Raw genomic sequence first — 24,416 nt, forward strand, 5'->3', positions numbered from 1 at the left:
CAAGAGATAGCTTCACTTTTGGGGGCTAAAGGATGTTGTTATAGAAGTAAGGGCTTTATAGGGGAGTAAACCGGACATAAAGGTCAGAAACGAAAACGATTCGACACATTGTGGTGCGATGCGATGCTATAGAATCCACCCCAGTCCATACGTTAAGGAAACGTGCGCCTTCTTGAAGCCCTAGGTCTAAAGGTAGTGCTCAGAAAGTGCACGACAAAGCCGTGAATGTGACGAAAACAATGCAAGAGTGCTGGTGGAGACAGCAGCGCAATGGCGTCACTGTGGTGCCATCGCCAGCAGGTAGCGCCATGGTAAACGGTGATGATTGCGTACTATACAAGAGGCCACGGTTGGGTAATATCGGAACAATTTCGTCCCCACGGGATTATTGAAATGGACACAGTGCATGAACACTGCATAAAACCTAATTTACGGGTGTTCATCGAGAGTTTTCGTCGGGCTAGTATTGGGTCTGCAATAGTCCCTACCTAAATTTTTATAAACATTTTCTCCGTACGTAGGTAAGACGCGAAGTTGCTTCATCGTGTTTTTGTTTGATTTCCTCTCTTTAAAATGAGTCAAATCTATTTTGGTACAGAAGACGCAATGGCTTCGCATGGGGCGCCAAACGCCAAAGTGCCCACGGCTCCGGTTATCGGCGCCGTAACGCCCAAGGCGGGCACATCTGGCGTCGCGCCCCTGGCTGCCAGCCCAGAGTCATTGAACCCGCGTATGCCACCGAACAATGCCATGCCTGAACAAGGTCCGATGCCGCCCCAGGGGGCCTCGAAGTCCACACTGAATCTGTTGGCTCCAGGCTCTGATGGCATTGAATCACCAGAAGGACCCGTGGTTGCTGTTAAGCAGGTTTCCTCTGGAAGCGCAAAGCGCCTGCCCGGGAACTTACTCGGCATGAGCTCTCCCGTGCCATTTCTGCGACCCATGACCCTCGGAGCCGGAGGAACACCCCAACTCGTGGGCGTCCCGGAGTCATGGCGACTGCGCCTGGACACGGCGGGCGACCGCCCATTGCGGGAACCTTCGCCCCCGCGCCTCGACAGTTCGCTGCACGAGCCCAAGGCCGAGCCGAACTCGCCGGCGGAAGCGTTGCCGACCAGCGCCGAGCTCCAGTGCGGCTTCCTGTGGTACCGGCCGGCCTGGCTGCAGGGCTTCCGCACGCCCGGCTGGGTGCTGGGCAGCCTGTGCGCCATCGAGTTCACGCAGAGCTTCGTCACGAACGGCGTGCTGGGCGTGGTGCTGCCGACGATCGAGCGCCGCTTCAGCCTCAGCAGCTACGAGACGGGCCTGATCCTGAGCTCGTTCAACGTGGTCAACGGCCTGTTCATCGTGCCCGTCGCCTTCCTGGGCAGCACGCGCAACAAGCCGCTCATCATCTCCGCCGGCATGGCCATCACGGCGGCCGGCTCCCTCATGTACTTCCTCGCCTACGCTCTCGCGCCTCCTTACACGTGAGTGAGTCCTCTTGGCGCGCGTTTTCGAGGCCAATACCGACACCAGGGTTGCTTGGCCAAGGTCTGGGCAACGTCACGTTCTCAGCTGCAAGACGGTTCTACCCATGCATGACGCCATAACTATAGGGTTCGCTGTAGAAGTTACCAGCACGTACGTTTGGCTCTCGTAGCGAAGCTTCCAAGCTGTTACGCCACCAAAAAAAGTAGATGAACTAGTTGTAGCAGTAAACTTGTGGCGCTAGTTTGATAGCCTTAAGTATGGGCAACAGTGGTGGTGGTGACAGCTGTGTTGATAATGTTACGTGGCGGCAGATGACACGGTCCATGTAGCGATGAAGCGATGTATTTACATAATGGTTAAAGAACTATTTACATAATGCCAAAACGGAGCCAGGCCTGGCAGCGCGGCGCACCAGCTCTTCTTCGTCGTCACCATCCTTGGTGGTGGGCTATGGCGCCACGGGGATTGTCCGCCACGTCCCGTGACAATATAATAGTACCAGTTGCAGTAGTACTGGTGTCAGTAGATGCATTAAGCACAACTTAAGAGTACTAGTGTGCTCCTGGTAATGAACCAGTACTAGTTCTCGTAGAAATATATCGTTAGTGACAGTAGCGGTTAAGTAGCATCTCCGTTCTCAATTGGTATCAGTCAGGCTTTAACGAGATTGCAACCCCACTTACACTGATGTCATTACGCAATTGTGTCCGCAAAACGCCGGGCATTCGGGAGCCATCTTGTGGTACAGCAATGACTTTTAAATGCGTAAGCATTTCTGTGTGAACACACCAAGGAAGCCCGTCTGTATGTCTGTAACGCTTGATGTGTCACCTCCGCCGCGTACGAAAATGCTATTAATAAAATCGCCTATTTGCGCCATGGTAAAAAAAAAACTCTTCGCGGCGATGCGTTTGTGCATAGCAGTTAAGACAAATTAAGTTAAGACAAGCAGTGAAGACAAATAGAAGTAAAGACAACGCGGCTAATACAGCGTAGAAAATATTTAAAATCAATTTTAAAGTGTGCGAAACGCAACCGAGCAGCCAGCGGAGGACCTCGCGCAGTCGACATTCCCTGGATGTTGAGTAAATAAACAACATCCAAACACGTCACGAGTTTGTGTTGGCCGCTTCCGCACTGCCGGCGTTTCTCGCCGGCTCGCCGCTCCGATCGGAGGTCGGAACTTTTTCTCTCAAGCAACGAACGATCCGATCGTTGGCCGCGGAGGCGCCGGGATTTCGCGGGCTCATCGGCAGCTGGCCACGACCTACGTTCCACAGCATGTCCAGGCACTCTATTTATGATTTTTATTACACTGGACGCGATTTATTGATTTTTATTTCACTCCGTAGACGCGAAAATGCGCCGGGTATACAAAAGGCGCTCTGAGCGAGCCACACGGTCGCTGCGCAGGCGAGATGACTGTTAAATGCGTAAGCATTTGTGCGTGCACCACAAGGAAGCCCATCTGTACGTCTGTAAAACTGGCGCAGGTAGTTCGAGGGATAGCTTGTTGCCGCTCCACGAAATGGGACTCCAGTCCCAAATAAGGCAGCACATACGAAAAAGGAGTTAATGATGCGATGGCGAATTGCATTAAAACTCGTCATCTGCACCCCTTACGAGAGCGGCAATCGAATATCCGCCGCAGTGTTAAAGGAGCCATGAAGACAAAATACAAGTTGGGTTTATTAGAAAGACTGCTTAGTCCCGATAACAGTGATACTAATATCATCGCAATCTTCGAAAAAATAACGGAGATATTAAAGAAAACGTGTGAGGCAGTCGCGACCCCCTGGCCAATTTCCCGCAACTTTTCTATGACGTCACGGAACCTTGTTTGTGCGATTGGCGGCCGCCTAATTGACCTGTCGCGACGACACATGACTGGACGTCTGTAATGGGGCCTCTGGTTCCGTTTGACCGCATCACTTGAATGCTAACGTGCAGTTAACGCACTGAAAATTATGTTTTATTGTTGGCCCATATGACGTCATTCTTGCTCATAACACGTCACTGTGGCGGAAAATTTGAAAGTTTTTAAATATTTCTTGCTTTTTTTGTCAAAAAAACATCTTTTGGGGCTGTAATGGAGCTGAGTGAGATACTGAACCCTAGTTCTTTCAAATTGCACGAAGTTGTATTTTCTCTTCATGGCTCCTTTAAGCCGAACACATCTGTAGGCGGACCTGTAGGCAGAGCGGCTCCCAGCGCGCGTATCCCCACCCACTGTCTCGAGCGTCGCGCGTAATTCTCTAGCCGCAGCAGCAATTTGCATTTGCAGCGCCTGCATCACGTCCACGTCGTTTTTTAATTAAACGGCTGACGAGATGAGTACGTAGGGGCATTAGCAGAAACTGCCGCCGACGCGAAATCGACAGTGGTACGGCAGCTCTGCTTCGTGATATCCGTCCGACAGTCACGGGCAGCTTTGTTTATAACGAATCCAGCCTTTCGCGGCACCCGCTGAAACCGAAACTGTGACTGGCCGCATTAAAAACACCTCTAATTAAACAACCGTCACGCGCCGAAGCAAATGAGGCTTCTACTCGTGAAAAAGTAGGTCATTCTACTTACCCCCAAAAAAAGATGCAAAATTTTTGTGTCGTGTCCCTTGAAATAGCGCGTAGAAAAATTTTCCCCCAGCAGTAACTTTTTGTATAGTGATGAAGCAGAATTTGAAGAGGCTCGACGTACAACAGATCAGCTTAAAGGGGCCATGAGGACAAAACACAAGTTTGGTTCATTCAAAAGATTGCCTCGTTAGAACCATACTGCCACCACTTTTAACGTAAACTTCGCTCAAATAAGCTATATAGTTAGGAAAAAAAGGGAATGGCCATGCGACCCACTAGCTCATTTCCCGCAGCAGAACCTATGACGTCATACCAGCCAGTTCTGCGATTGGCGGAAGCCGGCCAAAGCAAACGCAAATAAGGCAGAGCTTGTAAGCTTGCCATGGGCTATTAGCACTTAAATTTAGGGCACATTCTTTTAAAGCAGTCATAATATTGGGACAAACAGTGGAAGTTAGGAAAACATAGAAGTACCGATGCGTACTGCTGTTGGTACTGCGCGCACTATATGCTTGGTTTAGCTGCACAGGACTGCGGAGCTTTGGGGTTGTCTCAGACAACACTGGCCGATTGACCGGCACTTTCAATCGCGATTGAAGTGAATCGCGATCGAGTTTTCGAGCGCGCTCGACGCACTGCCGCTGCTGCACGGCACGTTTCAATCGCGATGGAAAAGTTGCACGGGTTGCACTCGTGTACGCCAGATGGCGTAACAATGTACTTGCGGCCGGCGTCTGGTAACTTCGCGCGGTCGTAGGTATACGTAACTATGTAAATATTACTTCACGGTTATTTGGGTCTGGGTCAAGTTATTTGACACAATTTGCGGCGTTAGTTGAAGTTGTCACATTCTGTGTCATTACTGAGCGGGGACGAGAGTATCGCCGCTTTCGTTCGATCGCGCTTGGAAGCCTCGATCGCGCTTGAGAAACCAGGATTGAGTTCGAGCGGGATCGAGCTCGATCGCGATTGAAATTGCCGTGTAGCAGGAGCCCGATCTGGATTGAGCTCGATCCTGATGGACACATAACGATTGAAGTGAATCGCGATCAAGTTTTCGAGCGCCCTCGACGCACTGCCGCTGCAGCACCATAGAGATAATATTGCAGCACGGCCCGTTTCAATCGCGATCGAGAAGTTGCACCGGTTGCGCTCGTGTACGCCAGATGGCGTTAACAATGTACTTGCGGCCGGCGTCTGGTAAGTTCGCGCGGTCGTAAGTATACGTAACTATGTAAATGTTACCGAACGCTTATTTCGGTCAAGTTATTTGACACAATTTGCGGCGTTAGTTGATGTTGTCACCTTCTGTGCCATTGCTGAGCGGGGACGAGAGTATCGCCGCTTTCGATCGATCGCGCTTGAGCATGGAGGAAACGCTTGAGAAACCAGGATTGAGTTCGAGCGGGATCGAGCTCGATCGCGATTGAAACTGCCGTGTAGCAGCGGCCCGATCAACCTTTTCTTTCCGGGCACGATTGAGCCGATCCGGATCGACTCAATCGGATCGACTCAATCGTGCCCGTGTAACAGGGATATTTCGTGACCATATTTGTCGAGCGAGCACTATGTTTCACGAAACGATTGTTTTCTCCCTTAACAAAAACAAGCTAGGTTTCAATGCGGTCAAAAACAAACCAAAAGCAGAAAACGGCTTCCCGCGGTATGCTGGCGCCACCTATGTTCACTAACGGTAAACAAGGCTTCAGAATCGGCTGCAGAGCGGCTGCTTACCGCGATGTCGTTCCAGACCACGAAAACACACGATTTAGCGGGAAAATCAAAATTTTAACGTAAATTGATTAATTTCTCAGTGAATAAAACATCGTTTGCATCCGGACAAGCGCTAAGGACACCATAAAACACGAAATCTTTCGAATAAAACAAACTTGTATTTTGTCTTCATGGTCCCTTTAAGGGATTTTCTCCAAACAGCGTTAAGCAACATGAAATCTCCTTTCATTGCACCACTGCATAGCGTATCGATACTTCAGATGCCCCTGGCTTTGGCGCCGACACAGGACAGAGCGACGGCTCCGTCCCACTCAGCCCGTCTGCATGTCTTTGGCGTTTATCAAGCACGCAGTTTGCCGGGCACAGAGCGGGTTTTTGCCCCCGTGGCGCAGCTACGGGGCTGTACCTCCGGACCTGTGCTACGCGGCACCTCTGCTCGCGAACGAGACGAGGGACACGTGCAAGGAGGAGAGCATCCGCGACTACCGCATTTTCCTCTTCAGTGGCAGCATGATGCATGGAGCTGGTGTCACCCCACTCCACACGCTGGGCATCTCTTTCCTCGACGAGAACTTGCCTCTCAAGTTCACCTCCCTCTTCGTTGGTAAGTGCACCGTTGTGCTGCCTTTAAGGCGAACACACACACACACACACACACACACACACACACACACACACACACACACACACACACACACACACACACACACGCACACGCACACGCACACACACACCAGAGCGTAAGGGCTCCCAACGTTCACAAAACGTTACACACAAACGTTCACGAAATGTAGGGGCTGATCCCAAAACGTATCGGCATCATACCTCAGGAATCTGTCTTAACTTAAACCTAACTTTACATGCAGAAGTCGGATAATGACGGAGGGCGAAAACTAGTTAGATTCAAGCAGTACGAATGGGCTAAATATTTACCTCGTCGACGCCCGCTACCTTGGGTTATCAGCGCTGAGATGGAATTCAGGATACCTGCATCTTTTGTCAGTTGGCACCATGCAAGACATTAGCCATCCCCTCTCCTACGTCACCGTTCCAGCCATGGATTCATCGCTGTTTAGGCTTAATAAAAGATTGCAGCTTTACTGTCGTCCTCCGGCACCTTGAAGATGATAATCAGGTGCCTCGGCCTGCACGAGCGTAAGAAGCGGCGTGTGCACACGATACGGATTGAGTCACAATGAAGCTTAGGATGAAAATTCCCAACATCTCTTTGTTCCTCTTTCTTCTTCCTTCACGCATTTTTCTTTCCCCTTTTTTCTTTCTTTTTATTAATTATTTTCCTCCTTCGTTTTTCTTCTTCCTTCCGCATTATTCTTCTTTGTTTTGCTTCCATTTTTTGTTCCTTCTTTATCCTCCTTCATTCGTCTTCATTCTTCTTCGTTCCTATTTTCCTTCTTCGTCATTCCTCTCCCTTCTGTACTCTTCCCCCTCCTTTCGTTTTTTTCCTTCTTCTCTCTTCTTCCCGCCTTTCCTCCTTCCTTCTTTTTCTGCTCGCGAGAGGAGCAATACCATTTCCGAGTGGTGCATAAACCGACTGACAGGCAGCAAGTGTCCAAAGAGTCGCGTGGAGAAATTATCAATTATACTGAGTGACATACGCATGCGTGTGCTCACGTACACGTCGCATAAGTTGAGCAACAGGCGACAGGATAAGTTGAGCATCAAGCCTGCTTGAGTGTGCAGACTGGCTGCCATTGTCCCTTTAAAGGGACCCTGCAACACTTTCGATAAACGCTTTCACTCTTTCCTTCGCGTCTGGAAGCACTGCGAAAGCTATAGTTATCGCCAGCACGGGGCGGCGGCGCTGCGGGATTTACTCGTCGCAGCAGATGCGCCTTGCGTTTCTGCTTTGTTTTTGGGGCTTTATTTTTAAAGTTGCTGTTACATGCATTCATTGCTTTAACTGAAGAAAAACCAGCCAACAGCCGCTACATGGCCTTAATGACGTAATTTGAGCGGTCGAAGAACGTCAAGACCGGGAAAGAGGGAAAAATCTTTTGAACGAGTTTCCAAGTTATCTGATTTTTAGCCGAGGTACTTTGCGACCCCCTAATCCAAGTACTGAGTGTGTTGGGTGACTACATTCTGCGAGTATTTAAGATTTCAAAAAAAGTTGAAGAAATGGCTGCGGCTTAGCTCAGCCAACCTTGGATATGCAAAGCAAAAGCTTGGCTTAGTCTGGTTGAGTCTTGGTTTCGCTTGGTTAAACCTTTGATTTAGCTGTATTGACGACCACGTCACATAGCCGTTCGGTTCTGTGAAACGCTCACAGGAGGAGGCCGGGCGAACGCGGCGTTCATTCATGGCGAATGCACCGCACCATTCCTCTTCGCCAGGCGCGAGACGAGTCACGCTGCCCGAAACGACCCAGCGCCGCATGCATGGGAGGCTGCAAGGGTGGTTGGCTGACTCGGCCGCAGCGGCGGTGGCGACCCCTGTCGGTGCCCGCAGGCGCCAACAGCGGGCTCGGCGAATCACGCGATACGCTTCGAGGGGTGTGTTGCCGGGGGTGTGCCTCAGGTTCACTCTAGTTCACTCTACTCAGGTCAAAACGTCCGGTCAAAAGGTCAATCTCTGGCCGAAAGTAGTAAAGCTTTGCTTTAAAAGTGTTGCAGGGTCCCTTTAATATAGCAGTCAGACAGCATGCCTTTACACGCTTGTTGTGTTCCTTCTCTTTCCTAAGGGACGTACAGCGCAATGGCCGTGCTGGGACCCGCCTTCGGCTTCCTCGTTGCGGGATACTTTCTTTCCGTGTTTGTCGACCTGACGGACGTAAGCTCGTGAGTGTCACCCCGTTTATTCACGCTGCGCTTCACAGTTACGGGTTACGCACAAATGCACAGGCCCGCGTGTGGGGCGGTATTCTCGTGTTTGTCCGTTTGGCGTCCGTTTTGTTGTGACGTACTTCCAGTTGTAGGTGGGCCTTGCGTTTACTTTTGCTCAACTGTTCTCTCAAACACATTTTAAACGTCTAAACCTATTTTAAACTATCTTTTGTGCGTTTATTGTTCCGCCAGCGAACGAACAACAAGGGGACGAAAAATCATCCGCTCCAAATCGTCTGCTCCTAGATGCCGCGCTTCATAGCTCCGCCGTGGTTGCATGGCGTCACATCAGGTGTTCGCTTTTAGCCAGTCAGTGCTTGCTCAAAACGGACAGTTTTAAAACGGACACAAAACGGACAAAACATGAGAATACCACCCTAGATGTCTGCCGTTTCGAACCTTCAGCGTGGTATCTAACCCAATCTAGCATACAGGTTTCCTCAGAATCTCACGTTATGTCGTGGCGAAGACAATAAACAGTAAATAAAAAAAAAATGTTGTGGTGCAGTTCACTTAAGCCTCGCGTTCACTCAATGAACGGCACGCGTTAAAATCCCGTCAGGATGTTGCTATTACAGGAGAATCCTTTAGGGATTTGAACTTTTGGCGTCTCGTGTTGTCGTCGTAACCATCGTCTCATTTAGACACGGTACTAAAACCCGGGACACTCGTTTACACCTCGCGCTAGAACGTAACGCGTACTAAAAAACACCGGGACATTTGTTTAGGCATCGCGCTAGAACGCTTCGTGCTTCGGAGTCAGGAGACTTTTACAGCAAGGCCGTATACCTCTACCCCCCAACGTTTCCATCTCCGTTGGCAAAAACGCCAAGGCGCCAAGAATACACTTATACATGTACTGCATGCTTCGCACCTCCCCAGGTTTCACGTTAGCGGAGATGGCCCGGGATTTTTCTTCTTTTTTTTTCTACGCGGTTTTTTTAAGTGGCATGGTTTGCGTATCGTATTCGCGAATCCAAGGCAAAACGTTTTTGTTGAACTGTGGAACTTCCGTAAAGTCATTGGTACGATTTTTTTAGTTTTAAACTCGCACTTTGCATATAGAAAAGGGCTATTGTAGTTTTAGAGGAAGAAACACTGATGCGTATATTTTGCAAGATTGGTATGTCTTTATGTAGAGCAAGCATAGTTTGCGCCCATCCACTTAAACTAGACACAAGGTAGGGAGGGGGAGGGGGAATTTAGGGGTGCGGCCGGCAACCAAACCCTCCACGTATGACAATTGGCAGCACTGAGCACGTAAAAATTAACGAACAGCCTTTATAGAGAGGAAAGTGGCTCCAGGCCATCGGAAAAAAAGTGAGGGTGGGATATTTGTTTTGTGCAGTCATATGCAGGGTCGAACAAAGGTGTAGGCACGGCCCGAAGACTCACACTACTAATCGGTTACAGTGTACTTGTCAAGTAGTTCAACGCGAAGTTTCCCGAAAAGTAGGGGGGGTGAATGTAATGCACGACGCACTCTAAAACAATGTCCCTGTGCCACACCGTGCAGCACTTCGGCTACCTTTTTGTTACGGTTGTAAATGTTTACAAACGGTCGGAGTAACGGAATGGAATACAACTACTTCCCTTGTACGCGCGTGCGCATGGCGTCATCACAACACGACCAAGCTCGACATTGGCGCGAACGAGAGGTCGGTTAAGCAATATAGAAACCGACGCGGTTCGGAACGCATGTACTTACGTGCTCACTTTAACGAATTTCTAGGGGATTCTTTGGTCATTCGCTCACATATTTTAGGCTCCCATATGTACCAACACATATCGTCGCCGCGTACGCGCGGTGACACGGTGTTTCTCTTTCCGCGCGATCTCTCGGCGGGGTGTGGAAGCGTAGAAGTCCGCCCCATTCGTTTCGTCAGCTTTTCCAGCCGTGAGCGGAGTAGAGGAGTCATAACCAACATGATTAAATAAAACGGCGCAAACGGAAAGCAGAATATCAAACGGCCCCGTCCCAAAGCGATGCTGCGGCGCAGAATATCGCAGCAGCAGACGACGCCCGCAACCGGATGTTCTTGCAGACGTCACCGAGAACCGAGGCATCATGGGCAGTCACATTCGCGCGGTGCGAGGAGGTGAACGAAACGAGGAGGAATTGCGGGGTGGGCGAACATGCGATGTTTGATTTGCAATAACTCCACTGATATCCATCGCTTTAACAAATATCTTGAAGGAGGTGATTACTAGGACATTGATTTACCTGAAAATGTGAACACCATGCATCGGCAACACGTATTTCAGGGCCCCTTTAATTAGGTACCGGCGCGTGATATAGTTCGTACGATTCTGCCAGTCACATGCAACGAAGCAGGCAAGACCACCACAATTATTTTCGACAACCGTGGAAAGCCTTGACTGCGACACGTCAAGGGTCCTCCAAGCTATTAGCGTAAAAGTATAGCTTGCTCTTTTCGTTTGCAGAGTAATACATGCACCGTATATACAACCCGTTCGTTTCTTTTTTCCAGCCTTGGCCTCACAACTCAGAGCTCGGTCTGGGTTGGCGCGTGGTGGGTCGGATTTCTGTTGGCGGCCATCTTGGGAGCCATTGTCAGCGTGCCCATGGCAGCGTTTCCCAAGCACCTGCCCTGTAAGCTCACAACTTGCGCGTGTAGTCAAGGGGGTGTTTTGCGCATGCGCCGCTTTTTATTCGAATGATGGAGTCTTTAGTTTACCCTTCTAAGGTATACAGATTCTCTTTCGACTGAGTTTGGGTGGAGCTTCATCCGATGTTAGCAAAATTGAAATGCGGAGCGCTCGAAAGGGTTGTCTAGACTGCGTGATTTCTGTTCGTGCGTGTTTCTTTTGCTTGAATTATTGAGGAAACACCAGGCGAGCCTTATTCTTGGCCTGACCAGGAGAGTATCACGCGTGAATTTTGAATACTAGAACGCAGCAACATGTATAGTTGAACTGCCACGCGCAAAAACTAGCCTGAATGCGCTGCTATAGGTTCTACAGTGGCATCGATCAGCCTCGTGTACTCTAGTACAAAGGGAAAGGTTTTGCCGCTACCCCCTCCCCCAGCGTCCACCAGAAGGCTTGCTTGCCTTCCGATCATCTTTCGCCCGCGATCTAATAAAAAAAAATTACACCATCTTCCCGTAGGGGAACCCTGAGTAGTATGCAAAGCAGCCATGGGGCCGATTCAAGTGCCCATTAGTTTTCAGTTCGTCGTTTCCGTTACGTTGAGGTACGTAGCTACCGTTATATTTACCGTTTGGTTTCCATGGTAACTACCACACTTTTCACTTACCGGAACTACGAAATGGGAAATTGTGTTGAGCCCATGGCTGTTTCGCATACTACTCAGGGTTCCCCTACGGGAAGATGGTGTAATTTTATTAGATGCGACGGGGCTATGTCCCTCCCTTGTCGTTGTTGCGCCGTCCACACCCCACTGCGCATGCTCGGCTTGCTGAATGAGCGGTGGTGTCTTACCCTTTAATGGCTCCTGGAGCGACAGTGTTACCGGTGTCTTTCTGGGCCGGCCCGAGATGAGCCGAGCATGCGCAGTGGGGGTGTGGACAGCGCCACAACAAGGGAGGGACATTGCCCCGACCATGAGATGCTGGAGCGACAGTGTTGCCGGTCCTGGGCCGGCGCGAGACGAGCACGCTTCCCCTTAAAGGGCTCCTGGAGCGGCAGTGTTGCCGGTGTCTTCCTGGGCCGGCGGATGGACGGACGACGGACGACGGAGCCGAGAGCAAGAGACGCTTTGCATCTAAAAAGTACTGACGATTACTCCTTGTGCACAACGCGAACTGCGGTCTTTTCGGTCACGGCGCATAGCGGCTGCGTCTCAGGAAGTACTCGCGTGATGAGCGAACGCACAGCAGCGCGCGCCGTTACCTCGCAGCGCGTCCCTGCCGGCGAGCATGTTGCTGCTGTAAATTGTGTTTGAACCTCCCGCGCGTGGTTCGGAGGGACCACTCAACGACGAGGGCGCAAAGCGCATCCGCCGCTTGTCCCGCTGGTTGTTCAGCACTCACTCCTGAGTGCTACAGTGCGCTGAGGCAGCACTCACTCGTGGCTTCTCTCGACGGCAGCGATGGTAAGCCTCTGCGTCGGTGGCGCGAACTGCGTCTCAGGAAGTGAACGCACATAATTGTCGACCGCAGGACGGCACGCGCAGCTGTGCCGTCATCTCGCAGCGCGTCGTCAACGCCCAGCATGTCCCTGCCTCCTCCTCACACTTTCGCCATGCTTCGCCGCTAGCGTCACTAAATAAAGGCTTTTAGAGTATCGGAACTCTTTGCCGCCGAGATTTTCATTGGTCGGTCGGCACCACGTGATATTTGTTTACATATTGGCGCAGCCATTTTGTTTTTGGGCGCCTTTCCTCTCTCTCTCTGCTGCGAGGACGATAGAGCGGCCGGTCACACTCTGCTCGTAACAACAACCGGCGGCGGTTTCGTTTGAAGGGATGGCAACACTGCACGAAAGCAACAAAATGGCCCCCGCACGCTTCTGGGTGCACGAAGTGGCGGTACTCTTAAGCGTAGTTTATTTAGTGACGTTCGTCGCCGCCGCGGAGTGTCTCTTATGGGCTCAACATACTGCCCCCCCCCCCCCCCCTCACACTTCCGCCGCACTTTCTACACCGTTTTCTTTGCCTTCGTTCGTTCGGTTACGACGCCGGTGGCGATGTCAAACAACAGTAGCGGCCGCCAAAGTGCTGCGCACTAGAAACTATTGCCAACGCCAAAACTACGCGCACGCACATTTTGTGCTGAAAAATCTCGGCGATAGGCCGACCAAATCCCACCGACCGTGAAGACTGGGTCTTGCACCTCCATCAGCGGACGAGCGGTGAAGAAAGCTGGAGCACGAGCAAACGTAGGCGAGAAAAGGGTTTCAAGAACCAAAAGAAAAAAGAACTTGTGCATATACTACAAATAGCGATACACCATCTGCAACCACTGTGTGAAATATACGAGAGCACTATAACATACGCTTACTTTTGTAGCCCGCTGTGAATGCGAGAGTACTGCTTTGTTAAGCTGCTTCATTATTGCACGTACGCCTGCACATATAACAAAACTACACAAGTGAAAGTGAAAAAAAAAATTAGCAGTGGCTTAGTTCGGCAATGCCAGGATATACGTAGCGTAAGCTAAGGTTCAGCTGGTTATTCTTAGGTTTCCTGGTTGTCTAGGATTTTAATGCTTACTGCTGCTAAAACGATTTCCAATCCAATCCAGTCGTGGTGGCGGCGGCTCCGGTGCGCCAGCTGTGCGCCGTGAGACGTCCCTGCTCCTCGCGCATGCGCAGCACGGCTCTCCAGGAGCCACGCGAAACTGCTCAACCTGGGCCAATGTAGCTCACGCTACAAAAAGAGCACCTACTTGAGCCCGCACGGAGGTATAATGTACAAAAGATCAACATACAGGTTTCACCTGCCGCGGTAGTTACGTTAGCGCCTGGCGACGCGGGTTCAATCCCAGCAGCACCGGTCATTATTCTCATGGATGAGGAAAAACGAGGGAAAAACCTAGCATTGCAGGATGTGGCGAGAACTCGGCCGAAATCGCTGCGCAGCTGGATTCTTGTGTAGCTGTGATACACCAGCGCTACTTATGCAGAATGGACCGTACGTGTGCTGGGCATCGATGTAGCTATAGGACGAATCGTTTGAAACGCAACCTAACGAGGTCGGGATACGAAATTTCGGAAATTTCGTGAAGATACATTCCGGGAGGACCATACGTGCTGTGCAGGCCCGGGATGGGGACATGTCCATTAGAAAGCGAGTTGTACTACATTTGCATTGACAAGTTAAAAAAAAAAAAAAAAACGAATGACAGTACAATCCAATATGGGACTATCAAGTGCTGGTTTGTCCTTCCTTTTTTATTTATTTATTTAAACAATACTGTGGGTCACGAATGGGCCTTAGCAGGAGTGGTGGTGTCCCATTGTGTTAAGACCAGTTACACAATTTCTAGCGGTAAAAAAACGTGTGAACAAGGCAGTACAAACTTATTCGGAACATATGTGAGATTATATTTTTTTTTTTTAGAAATCAAACATTTCATCAGTACATTTCAACATACTACTGGAAGAAATAATTTCAGGGGGAGATTGTTCCAGTCGGTTATAGTCCTGAGAAAAAACGAATACTTAAATGTGTTAGTGGGCACTGAGACAGGCGTGAACTTAGAGGAATGATAGTGCCTCATGGGACGCGATGACAACGGAGTGAATAAGGGCGATGCATCAAGTCGCGAACTTCCTTGCGATAAATGAAAAAAAAATTTAGCGTGGCTATTTTTCTTCGAGATTCCAGTGCTGGGATTTTGTTAATTTTCATTAGATTGGTTGGGGAGTCAAGACGGCGATAACCATTGTAAAAAAAAAAAAAAAAGCGGACAGCTAATTTTGAACTTTTTCAATATTATGTATTTTTTAGTATGCGGGTCGCATGCGTGTTCTAAACTTGGTCGTATTATTGTGTTATAGGCAAGAATTTTTATGTTGGAAGGTGAGCGTTTCAGTTTATGTCTCAGCAAACCCAGTTTTCTCCGAGCTGACGCGCATATTTTAAGGATGTGTGTAAACCAAGTTAAATTGCTATTTATCGTAACCCAAAGGTATTTGAAAGTGTCGGTTTGAGAGATAGCAACGCCGTTAATTGTGTACTGATATTCATATAGGCGCTTTTTGTTAGTAATACCAGAGTCCTTCAATGCTTTACTGGTCACGAAACTTCGCCGCTCGTTTCATATAGGGACCGCGCGCGCCACTACAGGCGCCACCGCCGCACGAAGGGCATCTAGCCGCCGCGCGTGCGGCGTATTGGCCAGCTCTTGGCGTGCAAACGCTCACTGCTTTTGGCGTCTGCGCGCTGATTAAGTGTGCTTTTTTTTTTCGTAGTAGTTAGCGATGAATGGTCCAGTCATTGAGTGTATCACCTGCCTTCAATGGGGTTTTATTTTTCAAAGTAAATTAGCGTAGACTTCGGCCGCGAACGGCAACGGCTTCTATGGGCTCTGGCAGAAGCGCTGCGCCGTCGTGTTTACGGATTTTTAAATCTATATTGCATCTTTTCTTAAAGCAAAGTTGTAAATACCACACATACGGTAGCTGTGTAGTCACGGACTGCTGCGGGCCTATCGATAATACAATAAAAAAAAACTGAAAGAAACCAAGTACTCGTCGTTCAGATTACGCTTAATGAATCCGTTGATTGCTCTGGAATGCACAGAACGCTAAAAGAGATAGTCCAATAGTATTGTCGTTTCCACGGTCGTTTCGATGAGTGGGTACATACTTGAGAACATTTGAAAACGCTGCAGGAACGCAAAATATGAAAACATGGAGAACGCAAAGGATCACGAAGCCAAGGACGACGCAGTTGTCTTGCAGGAAAAACAAGTTTATTGGAGCGAACTTGTGCTTCCCTAACAACTCAAAAAGAATACAGAGGCGGCGAAGCAGCGGTCAACAAAGTGACTTGCGCAGGCAAGTGACGATGAACCGAATGCCGCGGCGTCTGCTCTGCAGGCTTTTATCTTTCGGCGCGAGCGTTTCTGGAACCATCGATTCACATCCAGAACATTGTAGATCACAGAAGATTATTCTGGGATAGCGACGTTAGGGCGAAACAGTCTGCTTATCTGAATGAGATAGCCCGTGCGGCACAAAAATAAAGAATGGAGCACGCGCTTCACATGGGACACAGATAACAGAGCCGGGCGCGGCCGGGCATTAAAAACAAACAATAAATAAACAAACCCGTACATGGTTCGTGGCATTACTTCCCCTCTAAGAGTGCATCGGCCCGATGCTAAAATAAAACGACAGTTCGAACAAACAGTAACAACAAAACAACAAAAAAGGTCCGTCATCTTGCGAAGTATGGTTTGAGGGGAACCACGTGGACGACTTCGGGTCGCGTGCGTCGTCGTGATGTGCCGGAATCACCATTGGGGATCACTTCGTAGGTTAATTGGCCAACACGTCGTAGAATCTGGTAGGGTCCGAAATACCGTCGCAGAAGCTTCTCACTGAGTCCGCGTCATTGGATGGGAGTCCAAACCCCTGGTTGGTACTCAGCGTCTCGGCGTCGGAGGTTGTAGCGGCCGGCATCCACCAGCTGCTGGTCCGTTATACGAACTCGAGCGAGCTGGCGGGCCTCCTCCGCACGTTGAACGTAATCTTGGACGTCGGCGTTGAGGTCGTTGTCTTCTACATGCGGAAGCATGGCGTCGAGCATCGTAGTCGGCCGTCTTCCGTAGACAAGCTCGAACGGTGTCATCTGCGTAGTCTCCAGGGTCGCTGTGTTGTACGCAAACGTGACATACGGGAGGACTTCGTCCCAAGTCTTGTGTTCAACGTCGACGTACAAAGACAGCATATCCGCGATCGTCTTGTTCAGACGTTCCGTAAGTCCGTTCGTTTGGGGATGATACACCGTCGTTCTTCGGTGATCCGTGTTGCTGTAGCGTAAGATTCCTTGCATCAGCTCCGCAGTGAAGGCCGTTCCGCGGTACGGGATTAGAACTTCAGAGGCTCCATGTCGCAGCACAACTTGGTTAATAAAGAACTTCGCGACTTCTTGTGCAGTCCCCCTTTGAAGAGCGGCCGTCTCTGCGTAGCGCGTCATGTAGTCTGTCGCTACGACAATCCACTTGTTCTCGGATCGTGACGTAGGGAACGGGCCAGAAGGCCCATTCCAATCTGTTGGAAGGGCCTCGATGGGACGGCGATTGGCTGTAAAAGTCCGGCGGGTCTCATCGGCGGCGTTTTTCGTCGCTGGCAGTCACGGCAGCTCCGGACGTAGTGGGTGACGTCAGAGGTAAGGCCGGGCCAGTAGTACCTCGCCTTGATTTTTCCAATAGTGCGAGCTGTGCCGAGATGTCCGGAAGACGGGTCGTCGTGCAGCACGCTTCCAGAATTTCGTCACGAAGGTCCGCGGGGATGACAAGAACGTAATTCGCTCTTGTTCCGGGGCCGAAATTCTTCACGAGGACGGAGTTTCTCAGGCTTAATGCTGGTAAGCTGCGTTTGAAGGTCCTAGGAACGGCAACGTTGCATCCCTCAAGGTAGTCGATTATGACGCGTAAGTCGGGGTCGGCACGCTGCTGGGCGGCTAGGTCGCTCTCCGTCACGATTCCGAAGAACGCGCTGTCTTCATCAGAGTCTTGTGCTGGTGGGTCGCTGGGGGCGCGGGACAGGCAGTCGGCGTCGGAGTGTTTCCTGCCGGGTTTATAGACGACTGTAACGTCGAATTCCTGCAGGCGCAAGCTCCATCGCCCAAGAAGGCCAGAGGGGTCCTTCAAATTGGCGAGCCAACACAGCGCGTGGTGGTCTGTCACAACCTTGAACGGTCTTCCATACACGTATGGGCGAAATTTTGAAATCGGGCACTATGCGTCGTCGTCTTCGTCGTTATTCTCAGCGGCAGGTTCGGTCGTGTCGGGTACGCTTCGCGCCGTTTTGCTGTCGTCGTGTTCGGAAGTCACGTCAGGGTTAGATCGGGTCGTCGGGCTGAGGGCATGCCGTGAATCATGGTCTTCAGGGAGTCGCTGCGTCGTTGGAGGGTTTTCATTTTTCGCGGTCCTGCAACTTTACCTCCAGAAGTTGCTGCTTTTAGTTTCCCCCGCGTGGGCTGGGGGACCTTCCACGTGAAAAGTCAGTAGTGCTGCGGCGGTTTGGCGACTGGTACGGGTAGGGCGACGGTGAACGGTTGAATCGGGCCGGTCCTCGGTTGGTGTTGGACAGGTAGTCTTCGATCTCAGTAGGGCGCTGGCCGGGTCGGGGGCGTGGTGCGTCGACGGAGAAGCCTCGCAAACCGAGCCTCTTGTAGGGGCAGCGATGGTAGATGTGGTCGGCCTCTCCGCAGTGGTAACACAGCGGTCGATTATCGGGCGTTCGCCACACCTCGGTCTTTCTTGGAGCGGGGGGTTGCACCGCAGGTGGTCGGGCCGGCGACTGGGGCGACGGTACGGAGTTTCGTGACGGTAGGGCGCAGTTGGGCGAGGCCGGCGAACAGCAGCCGCGTAGGACATGGCTTGCGGCTCGCGGGGTGCTTCTGACGTCGTTGAGGTTCCCAGCGCTTGCAGCACTTCTTCCCTAATCACATCGGTAAGGGAAGCGACTTGCGGCTACGGCGGAGAAGTTTCCGCAGCTCCTCCCTCACTATTGCGCGGATAGTCTCACGTAGGCTGTCTGCCGGAATCGTCATGCTGTCGACGTAGTTCGCATTGGCCGCGCCAACAAAGTTGCGGTCATACTGCTTAGTACGCATTTCAAGAGCCTTCTCAATTGTGCTGGCTTCGGTCGCAAATTCGGCGACGGTTTTGGGCGGGTTGCGGACAAGTCCAGCAAACAATTCCTCCTTCACACCGTGCATTAAGAAGCGTAACTTCTTTTCTTCCGCCATTCAAGGGTCAGCACGCCTGAAGAGCCTCTTCACCTCTTCGACGAACACAACAAAACTTTCGTTGTGTCCGCGTCTGCAGCAAGACTTCGGCCCGCTCTTTTCGCACAACCGTGGTGAACGTCGTTAAAAATTGCGTTCAGAAATCGCTCCAAGACTCTAGGGAGCTCTCATGGTTTTCGAACCAGATCCGTGCTGAGCCCTCAAGGTAGAAGAACACTTGCCTCAGTGTCTCCGCGTCGTCCCATCGATTTAACAGCCTGACCCGTTCGACTTGCTCCAACCAGTCTTCGGGGTCCTGCGAAGGTGACCCATGAAATGATGGGGGCTCCCTGGGTTGCTGAAGAACGAGGGCAGGACTGGGAGCGATGGTCATGGTGCCTGCATTGATCATGGTGGTGGTCACGACGTCTTCTTTCTTCACTTTATTCGGAAGCAGTCCAAACTCCGGCTGAAGACCTTGTTGTCGGCGGCTGGCACGAGTGGGACTTGCTTGTTGGCTTGACGAGGGCGTACGGTTCATGTACCCAGCACCTTAACCAGATGTCACGAAGCCAAGGACGACGCAGTTGTCTTGCAGGAAAAAACAAGTTTATTGGAGCGAACTTGTGCTCCCCTAACAACTCAAAAAAAATACAGAGGCGGCGAAGCAGCGGTCAACAAAGTGACTGCGCAGGCGAGTGACAATGAACCGAATGCCGCGGCGTCTGCTCTGCAGGCTTTTATCTTTCGGCGCGAGCGTTTCTGGAACCATCGATTCACATCCAGAAAATTGTAGATCGCAGAAGATTATTCTGGGATAGCGACGTTAGGGCGAAACAGTCTGCTTATCTGAATGAGATAGCCCGTGCGGCACAAAAATAAAGAATGGAACACGCGCTTCGCATGCGACACAGATAACAGAGCCGGGCGCGGCCGGGCATTAAAAACAAACAATAAATTAACAAACTCGTACATGGTTCGCGGCAATATGTTGTACCCACGCTTTGCAATCCTTGCAAAAAAAAGGAAGCGAAAAAAGAACAATAAAACTGATTTTATCACACGCAACAAAAAATTTCAATATTACGAAGGGAGACAAAATGGCGTGGTCCAGCGTAGAAAAATTTATTTTTTCGCGCTGCGATGTGCAGCACACGGAGGAATCAGAATATCGCCATGTAACCAAGAACGACGCAAAGCTTTTCTGAACAAGGTTTATTAAAGCGAGCTCCTGCTCTACAGAAGACTGGAATGAAACACAAACGTCGAAGAAGCAGTCCGCTGTGTGACGTGCACAGATGAACGTCGATAAAGTGAGTTACGCGGCGTTTGATAAGCATGCATTACTCTCGGAACGTTATAAATTCCAGATCCATGGAAATAGGATGGAGAACATTGTCGAAGAAACAAAAAATCAAGTTAGCGACAAGGTGACACCCTTTCCATATCAAACAATATTGCCCGACGGGACGTACGACAAAAAGATCAAACGGGCGCTCCGGTTGAAACACCAGATAAGAAACCGGAATCGGCCACGCGTGGTTACAAAACAAACAAAAAGAACCCTAAGGGATAATTCGCGGAAATATGAAAAGTAAAAGAACAAGGACGTCCCAAAGCTTTTTTACACGCGAGCCTGAGCGCAAGGTAATACAAGTTTTCAAACAGGTAATGAAGCACCGTTACAACCTGACTGATATGACAAAAATCTGGCTTTAAGTTAGCTTTGTACAATTCTAGGTTCACGATGCTCTCAAAAGGGTACATTGCTTTTTCCATTCTCACACACAGTGCATTTCCACACACTGTCACACACTTATAATCGAAGCTGAAATTTCCCGTTGCTTGCCTTGGAATGGCGCGCCTCCATTTCTCACGCAGCTGCCCGTCGCTCTGTCAACAGAACAAGGAAACATTTTCTGTGGTATCGTTGTACAAGGAACGACATCCCGGGATGCAACACATGTTCGGCATCGTCGTCGCACTACTTAAGTCGCAAAAGAGCGCGATATGCAGGTTACATTTTTTTCCCGCACAAAACATACACAACTCGCCGCGGCTCCGCCGTTCGAGCCAGCGCAACCCCGCACGAGTAGTGACCTCAGTGAGAGGGTGGCGCCACAGCGCGGCGGCCAAACGCAGCATATGAAGCTCTCCCATTGAGTTACGGAGCAGTTTTGTGACCAGTAAATCATTGAAGGACTCTGGTAATACGCATGAATACGGTTTTGTTAGCGTTTAGTTTCATGTCCCAGCGGTCGCACCATTTATTTATTGCTTCAAGGCTGTCAGTTAGAACTTGCTGATCATTAGGGAATTAATAGTGCTGGACAACAAGCAATCGTCCGCGAATAATCTGATTTTAACGCCTTCTTTAACACAGTTTGTTAAATCCTTCGTATAAATCAAGATAAGTAGCGGTCCGAAGACACTGCCTTGCGGTACCCCGCAGTTTACAGGATGACATTGGGAATAAGTCTTCTTTTTGTCCCTTACGTACCGTTTTAACCCTGCATTTGCTTGCCCAGTTGCAAGAGGGGAATAATGACGCAACTCTTTAAAAAAATCATTAAAACTCATTAAAAACATAAAGAAAACTCAATGTGAATTCTGTCGGAGGTGCAGAGTGGTGATTCGCCACCCATCACGCTTTTCGGCGCCCGGTCTCATTCTTCTCCTGATGAAATCAACGGAGGTCTGTCAAACGCATTTCAAATTTCCCGCCTTCGCAGTGCCCGCGCGCTCCCTGCCTTAAACTGCGCCAGCGGGAGTCCTGTTCTTTTAAGTGCATACGACGGAGAAATCCGCCGTTTTGCTCCTAGGAGTGCGCGCCACGTGATCCCTACGTCACGGTTTCTCTCCGACGCACCGCTCCGATGGGAGATCGGAGCTTCTGCTCGCGAGCTACAAACGATCCGATACTTGGTGGCGGAGGTGGCAGGATTTCGTCTGCTCGTCGGGCAGCTGGCCGCGACTGAAGTTCTAGAGCGGTTGCAGGCACTCCATTTTTATCGCTTTTTATTACATTGGACGCGAAAATGCGTGGCGCACACGACAGGCGCACCGAGGGAGCCGGTCGCTGGGCGAGCGGCGGCCGCGGCCGCGAAGTGGCGCAGGCCGGCGCAGGTAGCTCGAGCGACAGCTTGTTATTGCTCCCCAAGGCGCAAAGAAAGCTGCGTATACGAGAAATGGGGTAATGGTGTGATAGGAAGTTGGTTTAAAAAAATTCCCGCGCCTTCCCGCGAGGGGAACACGAGTAAATGCAGAGCATTGGGGCCTCAGTACTGATTGAAGGCAGTGTTGCTTCCATCGCTTCTTCCGTGATGCTGGAGTAGCAGACACGAGTAAACGTGGGCACGAGCGTCAACCAAGGAAGGAAGGAGCAACGCAGTGACTGAAAGACTGAAACACGAGCGACCGCTAGCCGCTATACTATTTGCAGCGCGCGCAGTAGAGGGAGAGCAGTACGGGGGGGGGGGGGGGGGGGGAGCGCGCATGCGCAAGCAGCGCGCGCCCTTCCACGCCCCACCGCGCTGCTATCACGCACCTGTTACGCCGAGACCGCGACGGAGCGAACGGGCTGACTACGACGCATGCGCACGCCAGCTGCTGTTGAGAGAGAGGAGGGAAGGAGAGGCGCACCTGCTGCGGACGCGGAGCTGTTGACACCGTCCGACGCAGGAAGAGGCGAGGCTAAGAAATGCTCTGCATTTAAAATCGTCATCTGAGCCGCTTGCGAGAGCGGCGATGGAATATTCGCCTCAGTGTTAAGCCTAACATCTGCATGCGGGCCTGTAAGGGGGCCGGCCGGCTGCTACCACGTCGCGCGCCGTTCTCTACCCGCGGCAGCGCCTGCATCGCGTCCACGACCAATTTTTGGTCGGTTGACAAGATCAGTACGTATGAGCTTAACAGAAAAAATTGGCCGCGTATCTGCTCCTTTTGTTGCAAATGTCGTCAAAATACGATAGTCTTTATCGACTTTTGCCAAGTAAATGCCTCCCTTCGCTTTCCCGCTCAGCTCTCATGTTGTTCCTCTTGCGTCGCGCTCCTCCCAAGGTAAAGAAGCCAAAGGTTTGCTTAAATCATTTTAAATTTCCCGCGTTCCACTGCTCCAAACCGGTGTCTCGATGCCAACGCTGCCGTACGGCGAAGACGTGCGTGAATCAAGGCGTCCTACTTCCACGTTTATAGAACCGCGTTTCCCTAGTCCACGTGCGTTCCAAGCAGAACGTGGAATCTATCTAGTGGAACCTTTCGTAACTGTTGCCACTTGATTTCTTCAAATGCCGCCTGAAGCTATATGGCGCGGGCGACAGCAGGCGACGGCGGAGTGATATTTTTTTCTTCATATGATGAAGTATTTAATCTCGCCAAAATCAAGCATGTACGATTTTTTATAAAGGAACGCTGCAAATATCACTTCTGTATTAATTTGTTGTCTTATCTATGCGTAATGTCTTGTTGTTCTTCAACAATATTGACAAGTATGAACATTACACCGGAATTAGACGGGCACATTTAGCTGTGACTATATGAGACTATTGCGCAGACACTGTTTTACTTCGACCGGGTGGCTGAATCGAGTCACAGACAGGCAGACGGACAGACATACAGACAGACCAAAATTTCTGGGTTTAAGTAGCCCAAGAAAGACTATCGTCGTTGAAACTCCCACCTCCCCTGGCGGGAACCCCTGTGTAGATGCGATGCATAGGGAGTTCACGTTGCAGCGTTGGACAGCGGAGGAACGGCACTGGAACGATGAAGCGGAGCGGCGCAGGCACCGCGTTTTATAGCGCGCATAACGGTGAGGCGACGCGCCGGCGCCAGTGCGTCTGCCGCGGCTATGACGAAACACAATCCACTTTAATCCAATACAATCCAATACAATCCAAGCCAAGCCAATCCGTTCGAATCCAATCCAGTGCCCCTCGCGAGAGAGCGTTCGCTATCGGAGAGGAGAGGGGGTGAGCGGCGGAGAACGCAGCTCACGCGGCGAGGAGAATGGGGGAGGGGCGGACGCCGACAACGACTCCGACGCCGGATGCAGGGAGTCGGACAAGGCGTGTGAATGAGATGCAGTCGCATCTAAAATTGCCGCCGTCGCGGAATCGGCGGTGCTACGGCAGCTCTGCTTTCGAGATAGGCGACTGCAAACTTTGATGTCCGTCTGAAAGTCGCATCCTCCGTGTGAGTGAAGGAGCTGGCCGAGCGGAAGTCCACTTGTGGTGACGTCACGACCTCCTTCGGATTTCTCCGCTGAAACACTCCGTCGTGTGAATACCCCTTTAGGCGCTCGCCTTGTCGTTGTAGCTCGCTCGTTGGACCCAAGTATATAGAGCGACAGGGCGTCCAGCGGTAATGCTGTCGTTCGCGGCGTACCCCAGAGGCATCGAA

The 24,416-nt window shown here is 50.8% G+C and overlaps 1 protein-coding gene across 1 annotated transcript in view; it reads left to right on the forward strand.

Annotated features, from left to right (window-relative positions):
• The first annotated feature begins 606 nt into the window (after positions 1-606).
• Positions 607-24,416, forward strand: part of LOC144175310 (solute carrier organic anion transporter family member 4A1-like) — a 49,028-nt gene continuing 25,218 nt past the window's right edge. Inside the window, exons 1-4 of the mRNA XM_077704392.1 lie at positions 607-1,469; positions 6,176-6,387; positions 8,485-8,581; positions 11,119-11,240. Coding sequence (XP_077560518.1) covers positions 607-1,469; positions 6,176-6,387; positions 8,485-8,581; positions 11,119-11,240 — 1,294 coding nt within the window. The remainder of the gene's footprint in view (positions 1,470-6,175; positions 6,388-8,484; positions 8,582-11,118; positions 11,241-24,416) is intronic.

This window comes from Haemaphysalis longicornis, unplaced genomic scaffold (assembly GCF_048455015.1).
Source record: "Haemaphysalis longicornis isolate Haplotype H1 unplaced genomic scaffold, Haemaphysalis longicornis Haplotype H1 scaffold_3, whole genome shotgun sequence".
Taxonomy (NCBI): domain Eukaryota; kingdom Metazoa; phylum Arthropoda; class Arachnida; order Ixodida; family Ixodidae; genus Haemaphysalis; species Haemaphysalis longicornis.